General features: G+C 35.0%; 1 protein-coding gene across 9 annotated transcripts in view; it reads left to right on the forward strand.

The window, feature by feature from the left end:
* The window catches only part of DNM3 (dynamin 3), a 547,902-nt gene that overhangs the window by 424,840 nt on the left and 105,049 nt on the right, over positions 1-18,013 (forward strand). For all 9 annotated transcript variants that reach the window (XM_072830615.1, XM_072830618.1, XM_072830613.1 and 6 more), the window contains one exon: positions 16,299-16,410. In XM_072830615.1, coding sequence (XP_072686716.1) covers positions 16,299-16,410 — 112 coding nt within the window. The remainder of the gene's footprint in view (positions 1-16,298; positions 16,411-18,013) is intronic.

Below are 18,013 nucleotides of genomic sequence, written 5' to 3' on the forward strand. Positions count from 1 at the left end.
AATCAAATCAGTCAGCTCTCCTCCTCTTTTGGGAAGGAAACAATGAAATCTGGAGAAAAGGGACTGGGAGCCAAAAGCCCTACAAGAAGCCAGGAGATCGAGTTCCCACTAAACGAGTCCCTCCAAACTTTTCTATTTTTGTTTAGAATACCTTCTTAACTTATGTTATATCAGATTACATTAGCATGTGGGTGTGAGAAAGAATATTTTGATATTAAATATTCTATATCATAAGAATTTCCACCATTAAAATTGTAATCTGATTTTTTTATGATCTTTTTCATTATAAATAAGACCCCACAGTTATAACCAAAACTCATACTTTCAGCTCTCTCCTCGTGCCTGTGATTAACACTGTCATGGGCCTGGCGCCATGGCCATTGGCAGCCAGAGAAAGTCAGGGCTAGTGGTGACTCAGCTGATTCTGCAGATGCACTTACAGTAAATGTGTTTTGCAATGCTCTTATATTTTAAAATGTTTTTTCCTAAAAACTAAAAAAATAATGTATTTCAGATTTTAATTAATTTATTTATTCTTTATTGTGTCAAGAAAAGGAAATATCAAATGATCAAAGGACTGAATAGCAAATCGAGTCAGGCTAAAAGAACTTGTTCCTTTGGTGATGAATCCTGACACTTTCAGTCAATAAACGATAGCCAACCTACAATTTAAAACTGTCCCATTGGTCTTCGAGGCTGATCTTGAAAGACAGATAAATATTTTAAGGAAATGAAGGGCACTGAGTTCTTCATTCATTGGTGTTTGCTTCAGCCAGTCTTTCATGCATTCTCAGTTACTTGCTGAGTATTTTTTGTGTGCTAGGTGCTCTACGTAAGTTCTGGGAATGGGAGAAACAAGTTCTCTACTCTCGCAACTCTTAATGGCAATTTCTGTGAGAACTTTTAATGGAGTAACCTAACCATTTTGGGAATTGAGGGGTAGCTAAAGCTAACACTAGAAGATAGTAAACACAGTTTGGGTGAAGAGAGAAGGGGAGATTGTTCTAGGCAGACTGAACAGCATTTACAAGGCCCTGAGATAGGAAGAAGCCTGTGTGTTCATGCAGCTGATAGCTGGAGCCTGGCAAACAAGAGTCGAGATCCAGGTTACTTACAACCCTAGAGGCTGTGTTAAGGTTGTTCATCTTTATTCTAATGTAGTGAGGAATGATTGATGAGGTGGATTTGAGAATAGAAATATCCAGAATGCAACTGTAGCTTCAAAGGGAACTCTGGGATTTGTGAATGGTCAGCTTATACATGATACTGAATGCAAGTGGTCTCTTTTTTAGCACTCCTTGTAAAAATTCTTTTAGGAAAAACCCTACTTGGAGTGGTGACTGGATATTTGTTCTTTTGAGGTATAATTGACTTATTACATTAGTTGCAAGTGTACAACATAATGATTTGATATTATAACAAAAGGATCACAAGTCTAGTTAACATCTGTCACCATATATAGTTACAAAATATTTTTTCTTGTGTTGACAGCCTAAGATTTACTTTCTTAGCAACTTCTGAATAAGTAATACAATATCAGTTTGTATCGTTTGTCACCCTTCACTCATTCCCTGTGCAGGGGAATATATGCCTCCCCATGTCCTGGCTATTGTAAATAATGCTGTAGTGAACATGGAGGTGCTATGTCTTTTTTAGTTTCTTCATTTTTCTTTAGATAAACACCAGAAGTGAAATTTTTAAAAGATTTTATTTATTTATTCATGAGAGACAGAGAGAGAGGCCGAAATATAGGAAGAGGGAGAAGAAGGCTCCCTGCAGGGAGCCTGATGGGGGACTCGACCCCAGGACCCCAGGATCACAACCTGAGCTGCTCGACCACTGAGCCACTTAGGTGGCCCAGAAGTGAAATTGCTGGATCATATGGTGGCTTTATTTTTAATTTTTTGAGCAATCTCCATACTGTTTTCCATAGTGGCTGCAACAATTAACATTCCCACCAACAATACATAGAGGTTCCCCCTTCTCCACATCTTTGCCAACACTTATTTCTTGTCCTTTTGGTTATTAGCCGTTCTAACAGATGTGAGGTTTTACCTCCTTGTGATTTTGATTTGCATTTCCAGGATGATTATTGATGTTGAACACTTTTCATGTACCTATTGGCCATCTGTATGTCTTCTTTGGAAAAATGTCTATTCAGGTCTTCTATTTTTTTAATCAGACTGTGTTTAGCTTTGTGGCCATTGAATTATATGAGTTCTATATATATGGTGGATATTAACCCCATGATTTATGAATATTTTCTCTCATCCAGTAGGTTGCTTTGTCATTTTTTTGATGGTTTCTTTTGCTCCACAGAAGCTTTTTAGTTTGTTATAGTTTTATTGCCTTTGCTTTTGATGTCAAATCCAAAAAATCCTTGCCAAAACCCATGTTAAATAGCTAGTTCTGATCTATTTTTCTTCTAGGAATTTCAGGGTTTTAGGTCTTACATCCAAGTGTTAATTCATTTTGAGTAGTTTGTGTGTAATAGTGTAAGATAGTGGTTCAGTTTCCTTCATTTGCATGCAGCTGTCCAGTTTTAACCACACCACTTATTGAAGAGACTGTCCTTTACCCTCATCGTATATTCTTAGCTCCTTTGCAATAAATTAATTAACCATATATGTATGGGTTTATTTCTGGGCTCTCTATTCTGTTCCATTGAACTCTGAGTGTTTATTATGCCAATGCCATACTGTTTTGATTATAATAGCTTTTGGAATCAGGGAGCATGATGCCTTTAGTTTTGTTCTTCTTTCTCAAGACTGTTTTGGCTATTCAGGGTTATATTTTTAAAATTTTTGCTACATTCAATTTCCTAATATATTTTTTTAAAGTTTTACATTTGTATTCATAAGTGAGATTGACTTATAGAAACATATCCCAAAATTTGGTCTTTAAAATACTGACCCTTTGATAAGTTCAAAGAAAAAGGATTCAGGGGTCAATTAAGTTTGGAGAGTCATGCATAGCAGGTTCATTTCTTGGAGATTTACAATGTATACTAGCCTCTCAATATTTCTGAGATGTCCTGCATAGAAGAATCTTCCCCTTAAAGTTTGGAAAGAAAGACCTATGAAACTCTCTGAGATCAGGACTATTTTGAAGAAAAGTTTTAATTTCTTTAATTTTTAATTTTTTCCCCAATTTATCCTTTGGATATTGGTCAGGTAAGATTTTATGATTCTGATTCCCTATATTTTTAGAAATTGATACTTAAAAATTTACTGTCATAAAAGTATACTCAGCATCTCTTTAAAAATTTAATCTTCTCCTTATTAAATCATATGTATCATCTCTGAATTTGATTATTTTTCTCATCTTATATTTACTAGATACTACAGAGCTTTGTTTCATTGTTGGATTCATCAAAGAATGGACTCCTAAATTTATCAAAGATAGTTCAATTTTCCATAATTAGTTCTGAACTTTATTATATTCTATATTTTGCTTTGATTAGTTTTATAATGTTCTAACTTCTTAAATACAATTCTGGCAATGTATTTTTTTTTGCTTTCTTTTTTTAAATAATAAGACATACATGTATGATTTTACCTCTGGGTAAAATTTTGGCTGCATTTTCTGAGTTTCAGTCTGGTGTGTCATGTTATTTTTGTCCAATTAATAAGTAGTGTGCAATTATAGTTTTGAGTTGCTATATGACACAAGTTTTGGGGCAAGTTTTACTTTATTTTAAGTGGTTTTATGGTTCTTTCTGTTTAACTTTTATCATAATTTCTAGTTTTAGTGTACTTCCTTTTTATCTTCAATTCACAAAATTAGGAATATTCTCTGTAAAATATAAAAATAATTCATAGTCCTCACTTATGAAATTTGTATTATTGAATTCACAGGTTTGATTCTTAGTTTATGGTAGTGTACCATCTTGGTATCATTAATTCATTGTCAGTAGTCTTTGAAGAATTTTGGATGTTGAGAAAAGGCTGAAACATAGTCAGTCAGCCAATAAGTGTTATTGAGTACCTACTGTGTGATGGAAATGCCAGAAATACATTGATGAATATTTAAAGTTCCATTGTTGAATTTATATTGCAGTTGGAGGAGCATAAACAAGGGAAAATGAGAGTTGGAAAGATAAGCCAGTGACGGCAAGGAGTTTGAATTTTTTCCTACTCATGGTGGGCAGTCACTGGAAGATTTTAAACAGGGTGGGGATATAATATATGATTCTGATGGCTTCTGTGTGGAGAGTAGAACAAGAAAGGTGCCGAAGAGCTGTCATCAGACGGCAGCTTGGATATAGGTAGTTCAGTGTAAAGACCTGGAGATATCTGCATTTAAATGATATTTAGGATTCCCAGTGAGGCAAGATTATCTTGTCAAAAGCATAGATAGAGGGAAGAGGACCATGAAGGAGCTTGGGGCACTCCAGAATTTAAAGATCTAACAAAGGAAGAGGAGGCATCAAAAGAGATTAAGAGCTGTAGTCTGTGATGTAGAAGTGTGGAAACACAGAAGTCTTTAGGAGGAAATGATTGAAGACAGAGGGAATGGTCAATATGTCAAATGCTGCAGTGAAGCCAAGTAATGTATAGATAAGGAATAATTGAGCATTTGCTGTAGATCACATGACCTTGATAAGGCCTGTATCCACAGAGTAACAAGATCACAAATCTTACCGGGGTAAATTAAGGAAAGAATGAGAGAGAATGGAGAAAATGATTCAAAATAGCTCAAGGAGTTTTGCTGTAGACGCAAACAGAAATGGAACAGTTCGTAGAAGATGGGAAGGGTCAAGAGAAAGTGTGTGTCTGTGTGTTTTAAGATGGTTGCTTTTAAGGCATGTTACTGTGCCATATGAATGATTCAATAGTAGAAAGGGGAAATTATTGAAGGAAAAGTAAAAGGGAATGATTGTAGGAAGTTCATAAAGACATTAGAAGAAAAGGGACTCAATATATAAGTTGAAGGTCTGGCCCTTCCTTGTACTGGCAGAATCTGTGGTTGCAAATGCAGGTAGTCTGGGGTACTTGGTAGAAAGAGTCATCAGATTATGTGTGTTTTTCCTATGAAGTATGAAGGAAGATTATCAGCCAGGTGTTAGTTGCAAAGGGCATATTATAGATTTCAGGGAAGAAAAGGCATGAAGTAATCATCTAGTACAGTGATAAAGCTTTTTGACTGCAGAATAAGAGTAGGGATGTCTGGGAAAGTTAGGTGCCCATTTGATATTTGTAGTTATAATTTGGAGTGCAGTAAGCCCAATTGTATATTTTTTTCTCTTGCATTACTTAGAAACTTGGATAGGAAATATAATTCAGTCAGAGTTTTATTAGGTCAGTAAAATGGTGAAGGGAAAGACAGAAAAGGGAGTTGAAGGTTTGCAAGGTAGTAGTTATAGTACTAAACTGAGTCTTCACAGAAGTGAAGGCATAAGGAATGTGATAGTGGGAACATGGTAGGATCTGTAGATCAGTAAAAGCCCACACTAGAAGTTGTTTCTCAGATTTTCAAAAAGGATAATTAAATGGAAATTTTTATTGATGAGCTTGTTACCGGTACCCTGCTATGTAAGTTTACAATTAATTGTAAAATTGATGGTTATATATTTAGAAAGGAAATCATTGATTGGTAGGTCTTGCTTCAAAACTTGAAAAACAAGTGCAGCCAAACTGACTTCAATTTTTTCATAGAATTGGGTAGATATAATATACTTAGACCTTGATATAGTCTTTTGGGATATACATGAGGGAAAATAGAAGGACATTACTTGATAGTACATATAAGATGGATTTATGATTAAGTCTTAGTGTTGATACCCGGTGGGTACCAATTAATAGAACATGTAACTCTGGTATGGGATTTTTTGAGGTCTATTTAGTTCTGTAGTGTATCTTTGATAATGACCTGGGAATATTGTTTTATTGTAAATACACAGATAATGCAAAGCAGGAAGAATTATGAATATGATATTAGCCAGAATTGGAATTCAGAACATATGAGCAAACTGGGATATGGGCCAGACTAACTAGATAAAATATAATAACATTAAATATAAATTTTACTTTGTTTTTTTTTTTTAATTTTTATTTACTTATGATAGGCACACAGTGAGAGAGAGAGAGGCAGAGACACAGGCAGAGGGAGAAGCAGGCTCCATGCACCAGGAGCCCAACGTGGGATTCGATCCTGGGTCTCCAGGATCGCGCCCTGGGCCAAGGGCAGGCGCTAAACCGCTACACCACCCAGGGATCCCATTTTGTTTTAAAATAGTACAGGAGAGGTCTGATTTTATAGGAGATCAAACCCAAAGGACCTAAAGGCAGTGAGCATAATGAATAATAGTAATTTTTGTGTTTTGTATATTTTACTTGCATTTTCCTGATGCTGGGCATTGTGTTAAGCAAGGTTTTCACACATGTGACTTTATTTTATTATCATTGTAAGCCTGAGATAGATAGTGGTATTATCCCCATTTTATAGATGAATGAACTGAAATTCAGAGACATTATCTTTCCCATGTCATAAAAGATAATAAATGGCATAGTCTGGATTTCAACAGGTATTATTCATGGTCTTTTACTATATTCTACTACCTCCTACATTAGTGAAAGTTTACTGTTAGAAAGTAGGCAAAAATTCCACCAAATTTCTTCCTTGCATCTGGATAATATTGCCTCTGGAGATTTGTGATCAGTTGTTGGCATGTCATTTTCAGAAAATCCTTTTAAAATAAAGCAAATCCACAGAAGGTAAGAAGGATGTTATCTAGAATCTTCTTCATATGAGAAACATTTGAAAAAAATTGGCAGAAAGGTTAGCTTGGATACTTAGAAGACTTGAGGGACAGGTAATGTCTGATCCCAGATGTTTAAAGAGCTGTCATAGGTAAACAAGCTAAACTTCACATTTTTAATACCTAAAGATATCTTTATGACGTGTGAATGAAAGTTATACATCTAGTCAAAACACAGACTCACCATGTGGTCATGTTTAGCAGTGTTGCACTTAAAAACCTTTTACCTATGGAGTAAAATTTCTCATGCTCATTTTTAATGTTGAAAATTTCAAACAATAAAACACATAGTTCAGCTTGATTTCATAGTGAAGTCATTCAGAAGCTCATATCTGCATGATTGCAGTTGCAATAGACTAAACAAAAAAAATTCAGTCAGTACAAATTGCTGTGGGTTATCTATACAGCTACAGCATGTGGTGAGAACCTGGAAGCTACATCCACAGAATTTATAAGACTTCCAGTAAATCAGCTCAGTTCAGTGTTTTAGACCTGTATCCAACTCTTCTTGGATGTCTAGACACAGACTAAGATGAGGCTTCAAAAATGGGTAAAAATGAAGCAGCCAAAGCCACCAGAAGCCTTTGACCCTCTTCTAATGTTTCAACCAGATAATTATTTTCCCTCTCAAGAATTTGGCTATCCTTTGAGGGGGAAAAAAAAATCAAGATTTTCCATGTGAAGAGCCCCTGAAAGAAAATACTCTGGAGAAAGGTCAGTGAGAATGGGCCAAAGCTGAATTCTTCAGATCTGTTTAGAGAATGTGGAAAGTCTGTACCCTCGCTACTTTTTGTGCTTTCCAGCTGGACAAGAGCTCCCTGGCATTTGTCCAGCTCTGCCTTCCCTATACCTTTTACATCTTCAAGGGGCTCATACTGTGCACCAGAAATACCTCGAATGGAAACTTAAGTGGTAGCTAAAAGCTATGGTAGAGGTAATTAGATAATTAAAAACTGATGAATTTTGATTTCTATCAAGATAATCTCTTACCCTTTCTGCTCTGTAGCAAACATATGACCTTTCAAATTTTCCAACAATAAACTGTCCTACTTAGAGAATATATTTCCTTCAAATATGTCCCACTTTTAATTAAAAGTACTTATTCTGCTTGTTGTGATTTTTTTTCTTCAAACTTTATTATCTTAGATTTTCTGAGGAAAATTAAGGATTCTGTCAAAAATTAAAAATTTGGTCTCAAAATAAACACAGTTAGGGCACTGTAGTGGCTCAGTCAGTTAAGTGTCTGTCTTTGGCTCAGGTCATGATCCCAGGTTCCTGGGACTGAGTCCAGCACCAGGGCTACCTGCTCAGTGGGGAGCTCGCTTCTCCCTCTGCCCCTCCTCCAACTCGAGAGAGTTCACAAGGCGTGCTCACTCTCTCTCTCTCAAATAAAATCTTAAATAAATAAATAAAAATAAAATAAAGATAAATACCATCCAAGTTCTTTCGTTCTTTCATTCATTCATCTATCCCATTCATTTGACAAATAATTGTTTTGTAGAGACCATATGCCAAGGACAGTGATTGGCGTACACCGTGCTGTGCATTTGCTATGTAATCTTGGGAATCACTTCATCTCTAAATCTCAATTTCCTTAACTGTAAAACAGCTCTGCTACCAACTTTGCAGGGTCAGTAATGAAGACTCAATGAAATGATTTCTCTTTTAAGATGGTGAAAAAACTAGAAGCTTCTCTTTTACCCTACTCCATCCATTGCTGTATCTAAAAGATCATGTACAACGGAGACAGAAAGTCTTAAAAACACTGGAAAGTAGCAATGTTAATCAAGTAGTTGCAAAACTCATGGAGTAAACTGTAATAAAATTTTTATTAGTAACCACTGCAGGCTTTACCTTGATTAAGAAAAATGGAGCTAAATAGACAACAGGAAGAAACTTCTACACTTCTCACTGAGTCAACACAAGAAATGTGGATCCTTGTGCCAACCAGAAATCCAGATGGCCAACTCTAATTTGAAGCCAATTCAAAAAATGAATCCAAGTAAGAATTTACAGATGGGAAAGTCCAGGTAGAAAATGTCTGATGATAAATATTTATTCAAGTTAAACATATAGAGCTCCATTTAAATAATTGCTTAAGTTATAACAAAATTGCATATTAAGCTAAAGAAATAGACTCTTAAAGAGATGTGAAAACAATAATTCAGAAATAATATTTTGCCAATATTTCTAGACAGATTAGCAAAGGCATGTGATAAAGTGACAAGAAGTAAATTCTTCTAAATTCCTTAAGTTAGGAATTATTGTTTTACTTCTGAATTACATATATATATATATATATATATATATATACACACACACACACACACACACATATATATATATATATGAATTCAGGAATGATTTGGAAAACTGAAACGTAATTGTTAAAAAAAAATAATTGTTTACCTGTAAACTGAAACCACTTACAGGTATAGAAGCCAAAAAGGCAGTTCATTTATCAACATATGCAAGGAAACGGGAGCATAAAACAAACAAACAAACAAAAAAAACAAAAACCTTATGTCAAAATGACAAAACTAAAACCAAGCCTATCCAGCTATGGCAAGAAATAAACATGACTCAGACTTTCCTAATCATGGGCAGTGCTATTCAAATTGGGATGAAAAAAAATTTTTTTCTTCTTTGGAAAATATATTTGTTATTGATAGTGAGTGCAGTAAAGATGTCAGTGTTCATGATCGAGAAGAGGTTGTATAAGCCAAGGTTGCCTTTATGTCGATAAAAAATGCCTTATTTCACTTGTAATCATAAACATTATTCCAGTAAAAGAGGTACATTTTTCTCTCCTTTTTGTCTTACTTACATGATCACCATAATAAGTTAAAATGAAGTAGCTCTTCTATAGTCAAGGGAGAAAAGAAAAAGAAAAAACCAACACGCCAGAGCCTAGATGATTGCACCCAGCATTTCTGGGCTGAGATGGAGGCATAGTGCCCTCCACTCCCCACTCCAAGGACCCTAGCCCCCATCCCAAGCCCCAAACCCAGCTTTGCTGGAGTGAGGGTTTACCCAACCGTGGAGCCTGGTAAGAAGAGCAAGCTGAATAGAAAGTTAAAAAGGTGGAGAGGGCTGCCTTTCTCTCAACTATATTGTTGGCATTTACTACAATTATATCTTTTTAAAAAGTAAAATAAATGGACAAAAGTAAAAACATAGAAGAGACAGAGATATGTCAGGGTAATGTAAATAAAAAGTGAGAAATAATTCCAATAATATAAAAAAGTCTTAATAAAATCAGAACAAAGAATATCACTTCTAGAAATGTGTTAAAATGCCCACCTCCCTTTACAAAAATATTAAAGCTTTGATGGAAAATCACTTTTAAATTATAAAATTTGCAAATATTTTAAAGATGATAGTCATTATTTTTATGGGTATAATGATATTCATTATTAAGAAATTTTTTTTAAAAAAGATTTTATTTATTTATTCATGAGAGACACAGAGAGAGGCAGAGACACAGGCAGAGAGAGAAGCAGGCTCCATGAGGGGAGCCCTATGTGGGGCTTGATCCTGGATCCCGGGATCACAACCTGAGCCGAAGAGAGATGCACAGCCACTGAGCCACCCAGGCATCCCTATTATTCAGTAAATATTTATTAAGTACCTTCTAGCTCTAGTCACTTCGTAAGACCTAAGAATATCGTGTAATGAAAACAACACGTCAAATATGTCTTTCTATTTATGAAGATCTTGTTTCATGTTATTCATAAGATATTATCATTTTCTTAATTTAAAAAATTTATCCTATGTATCTTATAGGCTTTTTCCTAATATGAATGGAATATCTTCCTATATCTAAGTTACTAGAAGTATAGTGTAGTAGTGTTTTGTAAAAGCCACTTGGATTTTGAATTAATTTTGGTAATTTATATTTGTTAGGGTATTATTTCCACTAGGTTCTTAGTTTTGCCATAGAATTGCATATAATATTTGATTTTAATTTTTTTCTATCTTCTCTATATTTGTGGCTATGTATCCTATCCTTTCTCATTTGTGAACTTGTATACTTTTGTTTTCTCTCTTACATAGTATTATGTTATCTATTTCTAAGGGGAAAAAATATTTGTGGATGTCTTTATCTTTTATGTTATTTTTATATTTCCTACTTTATTAATTTTGGTTTTAATCTATGTTAACTCCCTCTTCTTGGCTTTTTTAAAATATATTTTATTTATTTAATTATTCATGAGAGACACAGAGAGAGAGAGAGAGAGAGAGAGAGAGAGAGAGAGGCAGAGACACACAGGCAGAGGGAGAAGCAAGCTCCATGTACCGGGAGCCTGACGTGGGACTCGATTCCGGGACTCCAGGATCACGCCTTGGGCCAAAGGCAGGCACCCAAACGCTGCGCCACCCAGGGATCCTCGGCCGGATCCCTGGGTGGCGCAGCGGTTTAGCGCCTGCCTTTGACCCAGGGCGCGATCCTGGAGACCCGGGATCGAGTCCCACGTTGGGCTCCCGGTGCATGGAGCCTGCTTCTCTCTCTGCCTGTGTCTCTGCCTCTCTCTCTCTGTGTCTATCATGAATAAATAAATAAAATCTTTAAAAAAAAAAAAATAATAGTTTTATAATCCCTGTAAATGAATATTGACTGTTTTTTCTACATTCTATAAATGATGAACATATTTAGGCCATAAATTTTCCTACAGTCTGCTATGTTCTGTTGGTTGGAAATGATGTGTTTATATTTTTATTGCTTTCTAAATTTATAATTTGTATTTTGGTTTCTTCTGTAATATAAAGATTATCTAAGAATATATTTAAGGGATTTTTTGGTCTTTTTTTTTTACAAATTCTTTTTTTCTTTTTTTTTAATTTGTGATTAAAGAATGTGATCTATGTAATCCTTTTTTTTTTTTTTAAGTTTCTTAAAGTTGCTATTGTGTATGTGTGTAGGTCCAAGTATAAGACTGATTTTTGTAAATGTTTTCTGGATAATGAGATATCTTTATTTTCTATCTACTTGCTTACTTTTGTCCATGATATTTGTTCAATTTGAAGAGTATATTAAATTTTTTTCTGTGTTTATATTTTAACTAAGATATTTCAACTGTATTTTACATATATATAATTATTACAATTATTACAAATCTTGCAATTTTAGTAGCATTTTCTTTGTTTCTTTCCCTACTATGTAATTTGGTACAGTTTTATGAGTATTTTCCAGCCTTCACAAATTTTACTTTATACCATTGTATAATATTTTTCTTTATTCTATTTAGGGCTTTTAAACTGTATCTTGCTCAGTATTTTTAAATTCTATCTTGTTTATTATTAATATTGCCATTCTTAAATTTATATTTCTTTGTTTTCTGCTTGTCTGATTTCTCTTTCCCTGTTCTTTTATTTTTCTAAATAATATGTAAGTTTTTTAAACCTAAATTAATTGACTACCTGAGAGAATTCAGCCTACTGTCATTGATTTCATAATATACTTAAATGTATTCCTGCCATCTTATTAAAATTTCTTATTTTGTTCCTTTTTATTTTTTCTTCTTAGTTTTTTTTTTTTGCTTGATCAAGAGGCTATTAATTTCTCCTTTTTCTTCTTTTATTTTGAGAGTTCTGCTGTACTTCTAATTCTATTAACACTTATATTCATCACCAGTATATAACCGTATCATTCCATGAAGCAAGTTATCAAATATTTCTGCCCCAAACCTTTCTTCTCTGCTTCTCCCCTCACCCACTTCTCCTCGCAGTTAAGACCACTGGGATCCCTTTGCTGCCCCACTCTTTGCCCCGCACCCATCAGAGAAGACCTGGGGAGCATTTTTATTACCTCCTATCCTTCCCCAACTTTCAGACTATTTGAATAGTGTGTCTCTTTTACCTTAAGAATCTTTAGCCCTTATACTGCATATTCTTAGATGGCCTGTCATTATTTTGATTTGACTCTGTAAATGTTGCAAGCTCTGTTGCTCGCCACTGTTTTTTTCTTCTTAACCTTTTTGAGGGTTCCTTTGGTGCTGTTGCAACCTCATCTCTTGCATAGGTAACTCCCTTACCTCGGGAGTGTGGTGATACCCCAGCTGGATAGGGGTCTCTGCAGTCCTTGTAAGAGTCCATGAAGGTTAGTTACTTCATTGCCTTCTATCTTTTGAATGTTTAATCTGGTGCCAGTCTAATTCTTTCTCCTTTGTAAGTAACTTGGTTATCTCTTTACAGAAGACTTTTGAGTGTTTTCTTTATTTCAGAGCTCAAGAATTGTATAAATGTATGTCTATATGGTATCTTTTCACATCAAATACGTGTGAAACAGCACTTAAAATTTATAGACTCAGATCTTTCTAAAAATCAGGATAAGATTCTTTTTTAGAAAGTAGTTTCTTTTTCATAATTATTTTTCTCCCCCCACCTTTTCTTTTTTCTGAAACTCCTTTTGTTTACAGGTTAAATGTTCTGGGTCTTTCCTCCACAGTTTCATAACTTCTCTTTGTATTTTAAAAAAAATTTCCCGCTAGATCTTGAAAACTATGAATTCTGGGATCCCTGGGTGGTGCAGCAGTTTAGTGCCTGCCTTTGGCTCAGGGCGCGATCCTGGAGACCCGGGATCGAATCCCACGTCAGGCTCCCAGTACATGGAGCCTGCTTCTCCCTCTGCCTATGTCTCTGCCTCTCTCTCTCTCTCTCTCTCTCTCTCTCTGTGTGTGTGTGTGTGTGTGTGTGACTATCGTAAATAAATAAAAACTAAAAAAAAGAAAACTATGAATTTTAGTCTCAACATTCATCATTCCTTCAACTTATCTACTAAATATTTTAACTTAAAAATCTTATTTCTTAGTTCCAGGAAGTTTTTCTTAATGTTGTTTTTATACCTCTTCAAATACTTACTATTCTTCTGCTTCCCCCAACAGTTCATTATTGATATAGTGTTCTGGTTGCTCTCTTCATTCTTGCTTTCTCTGGTTGTTAGACCTGCTTATTAGATATCCTTTTATTTTCCTCTGTTCGTTGTGGCACAGGTCCAGCTGCTGTATACTTTAAGTGGACTAGTCTTATGAGAGTGGGAAGGCACAGACATCTTAGTCATCACAGACCCAAAATAGGCAAGTTGCCCTTTATGTATTGAGACACAAGGAAGGAGCCCTTCTTTTGCATTAGGGTAGAGAAAACTCAGCCCCCCACACTTCTTGAGGGCCAGAGGATCAGGCACATCCAGGAGTCCTGTGATCATTGAGGGACAGCCCTACCAAAGGCCTGTACATGCAGGTCCTTGCCTTAGAGTTTTCCTGCTATATTCCCAAAGTTTTGTTCAGCCCAGAGTGAGAAAATACCTAGTTCACACCCTCTACCCAAATGCCAATCCCAGTGTATGCCTGACTTAAGAAAAGATGATATGTTTGACCTGAGTTAGAAGTGGAGAAGATATAATGGGGGATATAATGATAAGCATAAAAATGATACATTCCCTGTCCTAATGTTGGTTGTGGGCTTGTTGGGAAGATAGACAGTATCTAAGTAAGCAAGCAAGCAAGTAAACAAATACATGAGTAAGAAATAAAAAAGAAAATGAAACCCACACATAACTCTGAATTCACAACTGTTATTAGTGCTATGGAGGAAAGGTAAATAGAAATATGATCTGAGATTCCAAGAAAAGTAGGCATTAATTGTACAGTGAGAGAAGAAGAAAAGACCTACAGGCAGAGAGCAGTAGATTCAAAGACTTTGGGAGTAGGCATGGCAAATCTGAGGAAGCAAGGGAAGGCCAGCATGGGTGGAGTAAACAAAGCAAGGGAAAGGAGAATGTGAAAAAAGCTGAAGAGGAAGGTAATACCTATGGGTCAGACTATACTATATGATAGACAGTATCGTCTTTCCCTAAAAGCAGGTGGCTGTTGGAATGTTTTACTTCACGGGTAAAAATAATCTGATTCGCATTTTCAGGAGATCATGAGGATTCTGTGTGGAGAGCAGATTTAGAGGAGCCATGTGATGCCAGGAGACCCATGAGGAGGCCACTATAATGTTTGAAGGAGCGTGATGGCAGTCAATGTACAGGAAATGCACTTTAGGTGGTCAAGTGAAAGAGGGTATGAGAGAGTGGAAGGTAGGGAATGTCAAGCTGAAATCACCAATTCAGTCCTAAATGTCAAGGTGCCTTTGAGATGGTCAAGTGGAGAAGTCAGTGGACGTTATGAATCTGGGGAGGTCTTGAGCAAGAGATATAAATTTGTGAGCCATCTTAGTTTAGGTGTAAACTAAGGCTCTTAGGCTTGAATGATAATACCCTGGAAGAGAATAAGACCCTAAGTTCTGGTATTCTGCTAGTATTGTCTAAATTGGATTACCTCTTCTGGAGGGGTAATGGGTAGTGCATATCAGTATCTTAAAAAATGACTGTAACTTTGATCCTGTAACTCTAATTATAGGAATTTATACTCAGAAAATAAGAGTAGTAAATGTCAAAGGCTTATGGATAAAAATATTCACTTAGGCATTATTTTTTATTGTAAAAAAGGAAATTACCTAAATATCTAATATTTGAAAGAGGTTAAGTAAATTATCATACATTTATATTAATGAATATCATACCATTGTAATTTAATGTTTATAAAGATGCAATGGCATAAGTAAATTACCATAACATCATAGTAAGTAAAAAAGGACTCAAAATTGACAGAAAGAAAGAGAAAAGGGAGTTGGGGAGACCTCAGCTGTTTGAAAGATTGATAGGACAATAGTATAAAGAAATAAGTTTATCTATAAACCGTGGAAAATGGATGATTGTCACCATTTTTATACTTTTACCAAATTTCCAAATCTTTCTAGATGGGTGTATATTACACCACCTCAGCTGTTTGAAAGATTGATAGGACAATAGTATAAAGAAATAAGTTTATCTATAAACCGTGGAAAATGGATGATTGTCACCATTTTTATACTTTTACCAAATTTCCAAATCTTTCTAGATGGGTGTATATTACACCTTATGTATTATTTTACTGTTAGGAGAAGAAATAAAAGTACAGTATTGTCCCAGTTATAAATATGCACTTTATAGGCATATCACTCTGTTAAATATTGGTTAATGTTTTTTTTCTTTTCACAGTAGCTATGAGAATTTCTGCTTTCAATCTAAAATAGTATTTTAAGTTTGTAAGATTACTGTCATACCTTTTAAAATTTTATGAGCCATTTAGACTTATAAAATGGTTTCAGAAAATTGATTAATTACTAGGCAACAGCAGATCAATTCCTCTGGAATCTCTCTCACTTGGCACCTGTGTATCATCTTGAGAGTATTTGTATCTCCATTACTTCTTATTGCTTAGCAGTATAAGTGGTTCTGAATTCTTTAATTTGAAGTTTTAAAAAGATTACATAAAAATATAAGAATTTTCTAATTATTTTAAATACACTGAATTATTTTTTTTTCCTCCAGTGACTGTCAGAGAATTATCCATTTGGACTGTCATTTGTATCATCATCATCTGCAGTGATATAAAATCATTTTGAATTTGCTTCCAAACTAAAGGCATGATGTTTTTTTTTTTTTTAATTCCAGGAATGTATACAAAGACTATCGTTTCCTTGAGCTGGCGTGTGACTCACAGGAGGATGTAGACAGCTGGAAGGCATCTCTACTGAGAGCTGGGGTTTATCCCGATAAATCTTTAGTAAGTTGGATCTCTTTTTTTATGATTATTGACCATGTTTAAGAAGACATAATTCTATATACTATATAATTGTTAAACTGGTGGTCTTTTAGAACATAGACCACCAGTCTTTTGGAACATTGGAGGATAGTAATACTATCCTCATCATATTTCTTTTTCTCCATTAGTTTCTATTTTAGGAAGTTTATCACTATATTTGCTAGAGAAAATGCCCTATTCTGCCATAAAACATAATATATGTTTTATGTCTGAGAATGTCTTTGTTTTAATTTAAAATTTTATTTTCCTTTACATGGTATTCCACAGTTGTTCTAGTATTCATACAGCTGTTTAGAACATTCTTCATAAAGTCATAATGTCATAACACTATTTCATATCCTTAAAAATGTACTTATTTTTATAAAAATCTACCTCCCTTCATTAGGTCTGTAGTACCTGAGTCCAAAATCATATCTGTATTCAAACTCTGGTTAATGTCATTTGGAGTGTGAAAGAAGAAAAACATTATATTGCCATTCCTACTTATCTTTATAAATATACTTCAAGTGTTTGAAGTCACTTCTCTCATTCAAGTTAATAAACAGAACTTCTATTTGTATTCTTTGGAAAATGTCTGTATTTAAATTTCAGAAGTCCCATCCAACACATGTACACACACCGTTAGACACTCTAGCTGATGGCTCTCCCTGCTTACTCCCTGTCCCCTTTCAGGTGTACTGCCCAGGTGTCTCCTCTAAATGCAAGTACTGGGACTGAGCCTTGGGAATTGAGTCCAACTGGATCCTTTGATGCTTGCTTGGCTCTAAATTAGTTTATAAGACTTATCATGAACAAGTCAGGTCATTTCTGGGCTCCCAATAGGAATAGTCTTCTCAAGAGAAATTCTGAAATATAGGGCACAGACGGGGCCATTGAAGCATCTCTGGAGGAACTTTAGACTTGACCACATCCCTGAGGTTGCATTGGAATTTAACAGAGTTTCAGAGGTAAAGGATTGGGGATTTGTGTCAAAATGTTCTTCTCTTAGCTGTTATTTTATCTCACATATAGACCTCTTAACCCCCACCCAATCTACACTTGTCTGGCTATCACCTAAAACAATGAATTCCCCACAAAATACCCTCTAAATGAGGTGAAAGAAGACCGTTTCCTGATGATACTCAAGTACAGAGTTGTCTGTATGATTTCCGTAATTGTCCAAATTTTATCAGTGGTGTACATATATATTTACATAGCTGTATGCTACTCCAAAAACTGCAGATGAGAAATCATTTAAAAAATCAGAGTACTACTTATACTTTGGTTATTAATTCTAATCATTTATTATTACTCTTCCCTCTCCACTGATGGTACTGTGTTTAATTTCACAAATATTCTATATTAAAAATGTACACATGCTTACTTTTTTATTCATTCAGTCTACAAAAGCCTGTTGAGCACACGCTTTTTGCCAGGCACATTCTAGGCACCAGTGCTGTAGAGGTGAAGAATAAGGTCCCATCTACAAGGAGCAGACGTTAACAAGTGAATGAATAACTGAATAATTATATAGTGTGATTGTAAGAGAGTGATACAATCTATAAAAAACAAAGAAAGTGAAAGG

The sequence above is a fragment of the Canis lupus genome, chromosome 6 (assembly GCF_048164855.1).
Source record: "Canis lupus baileyi chromosome 6, mCanLup2.hap1, whole genome shotgun sequence".
NCBI lineage: Eukaryota > Metazoa > Chordata > Mammalia > Carnivora > Canidae > Canis > Canis lupus.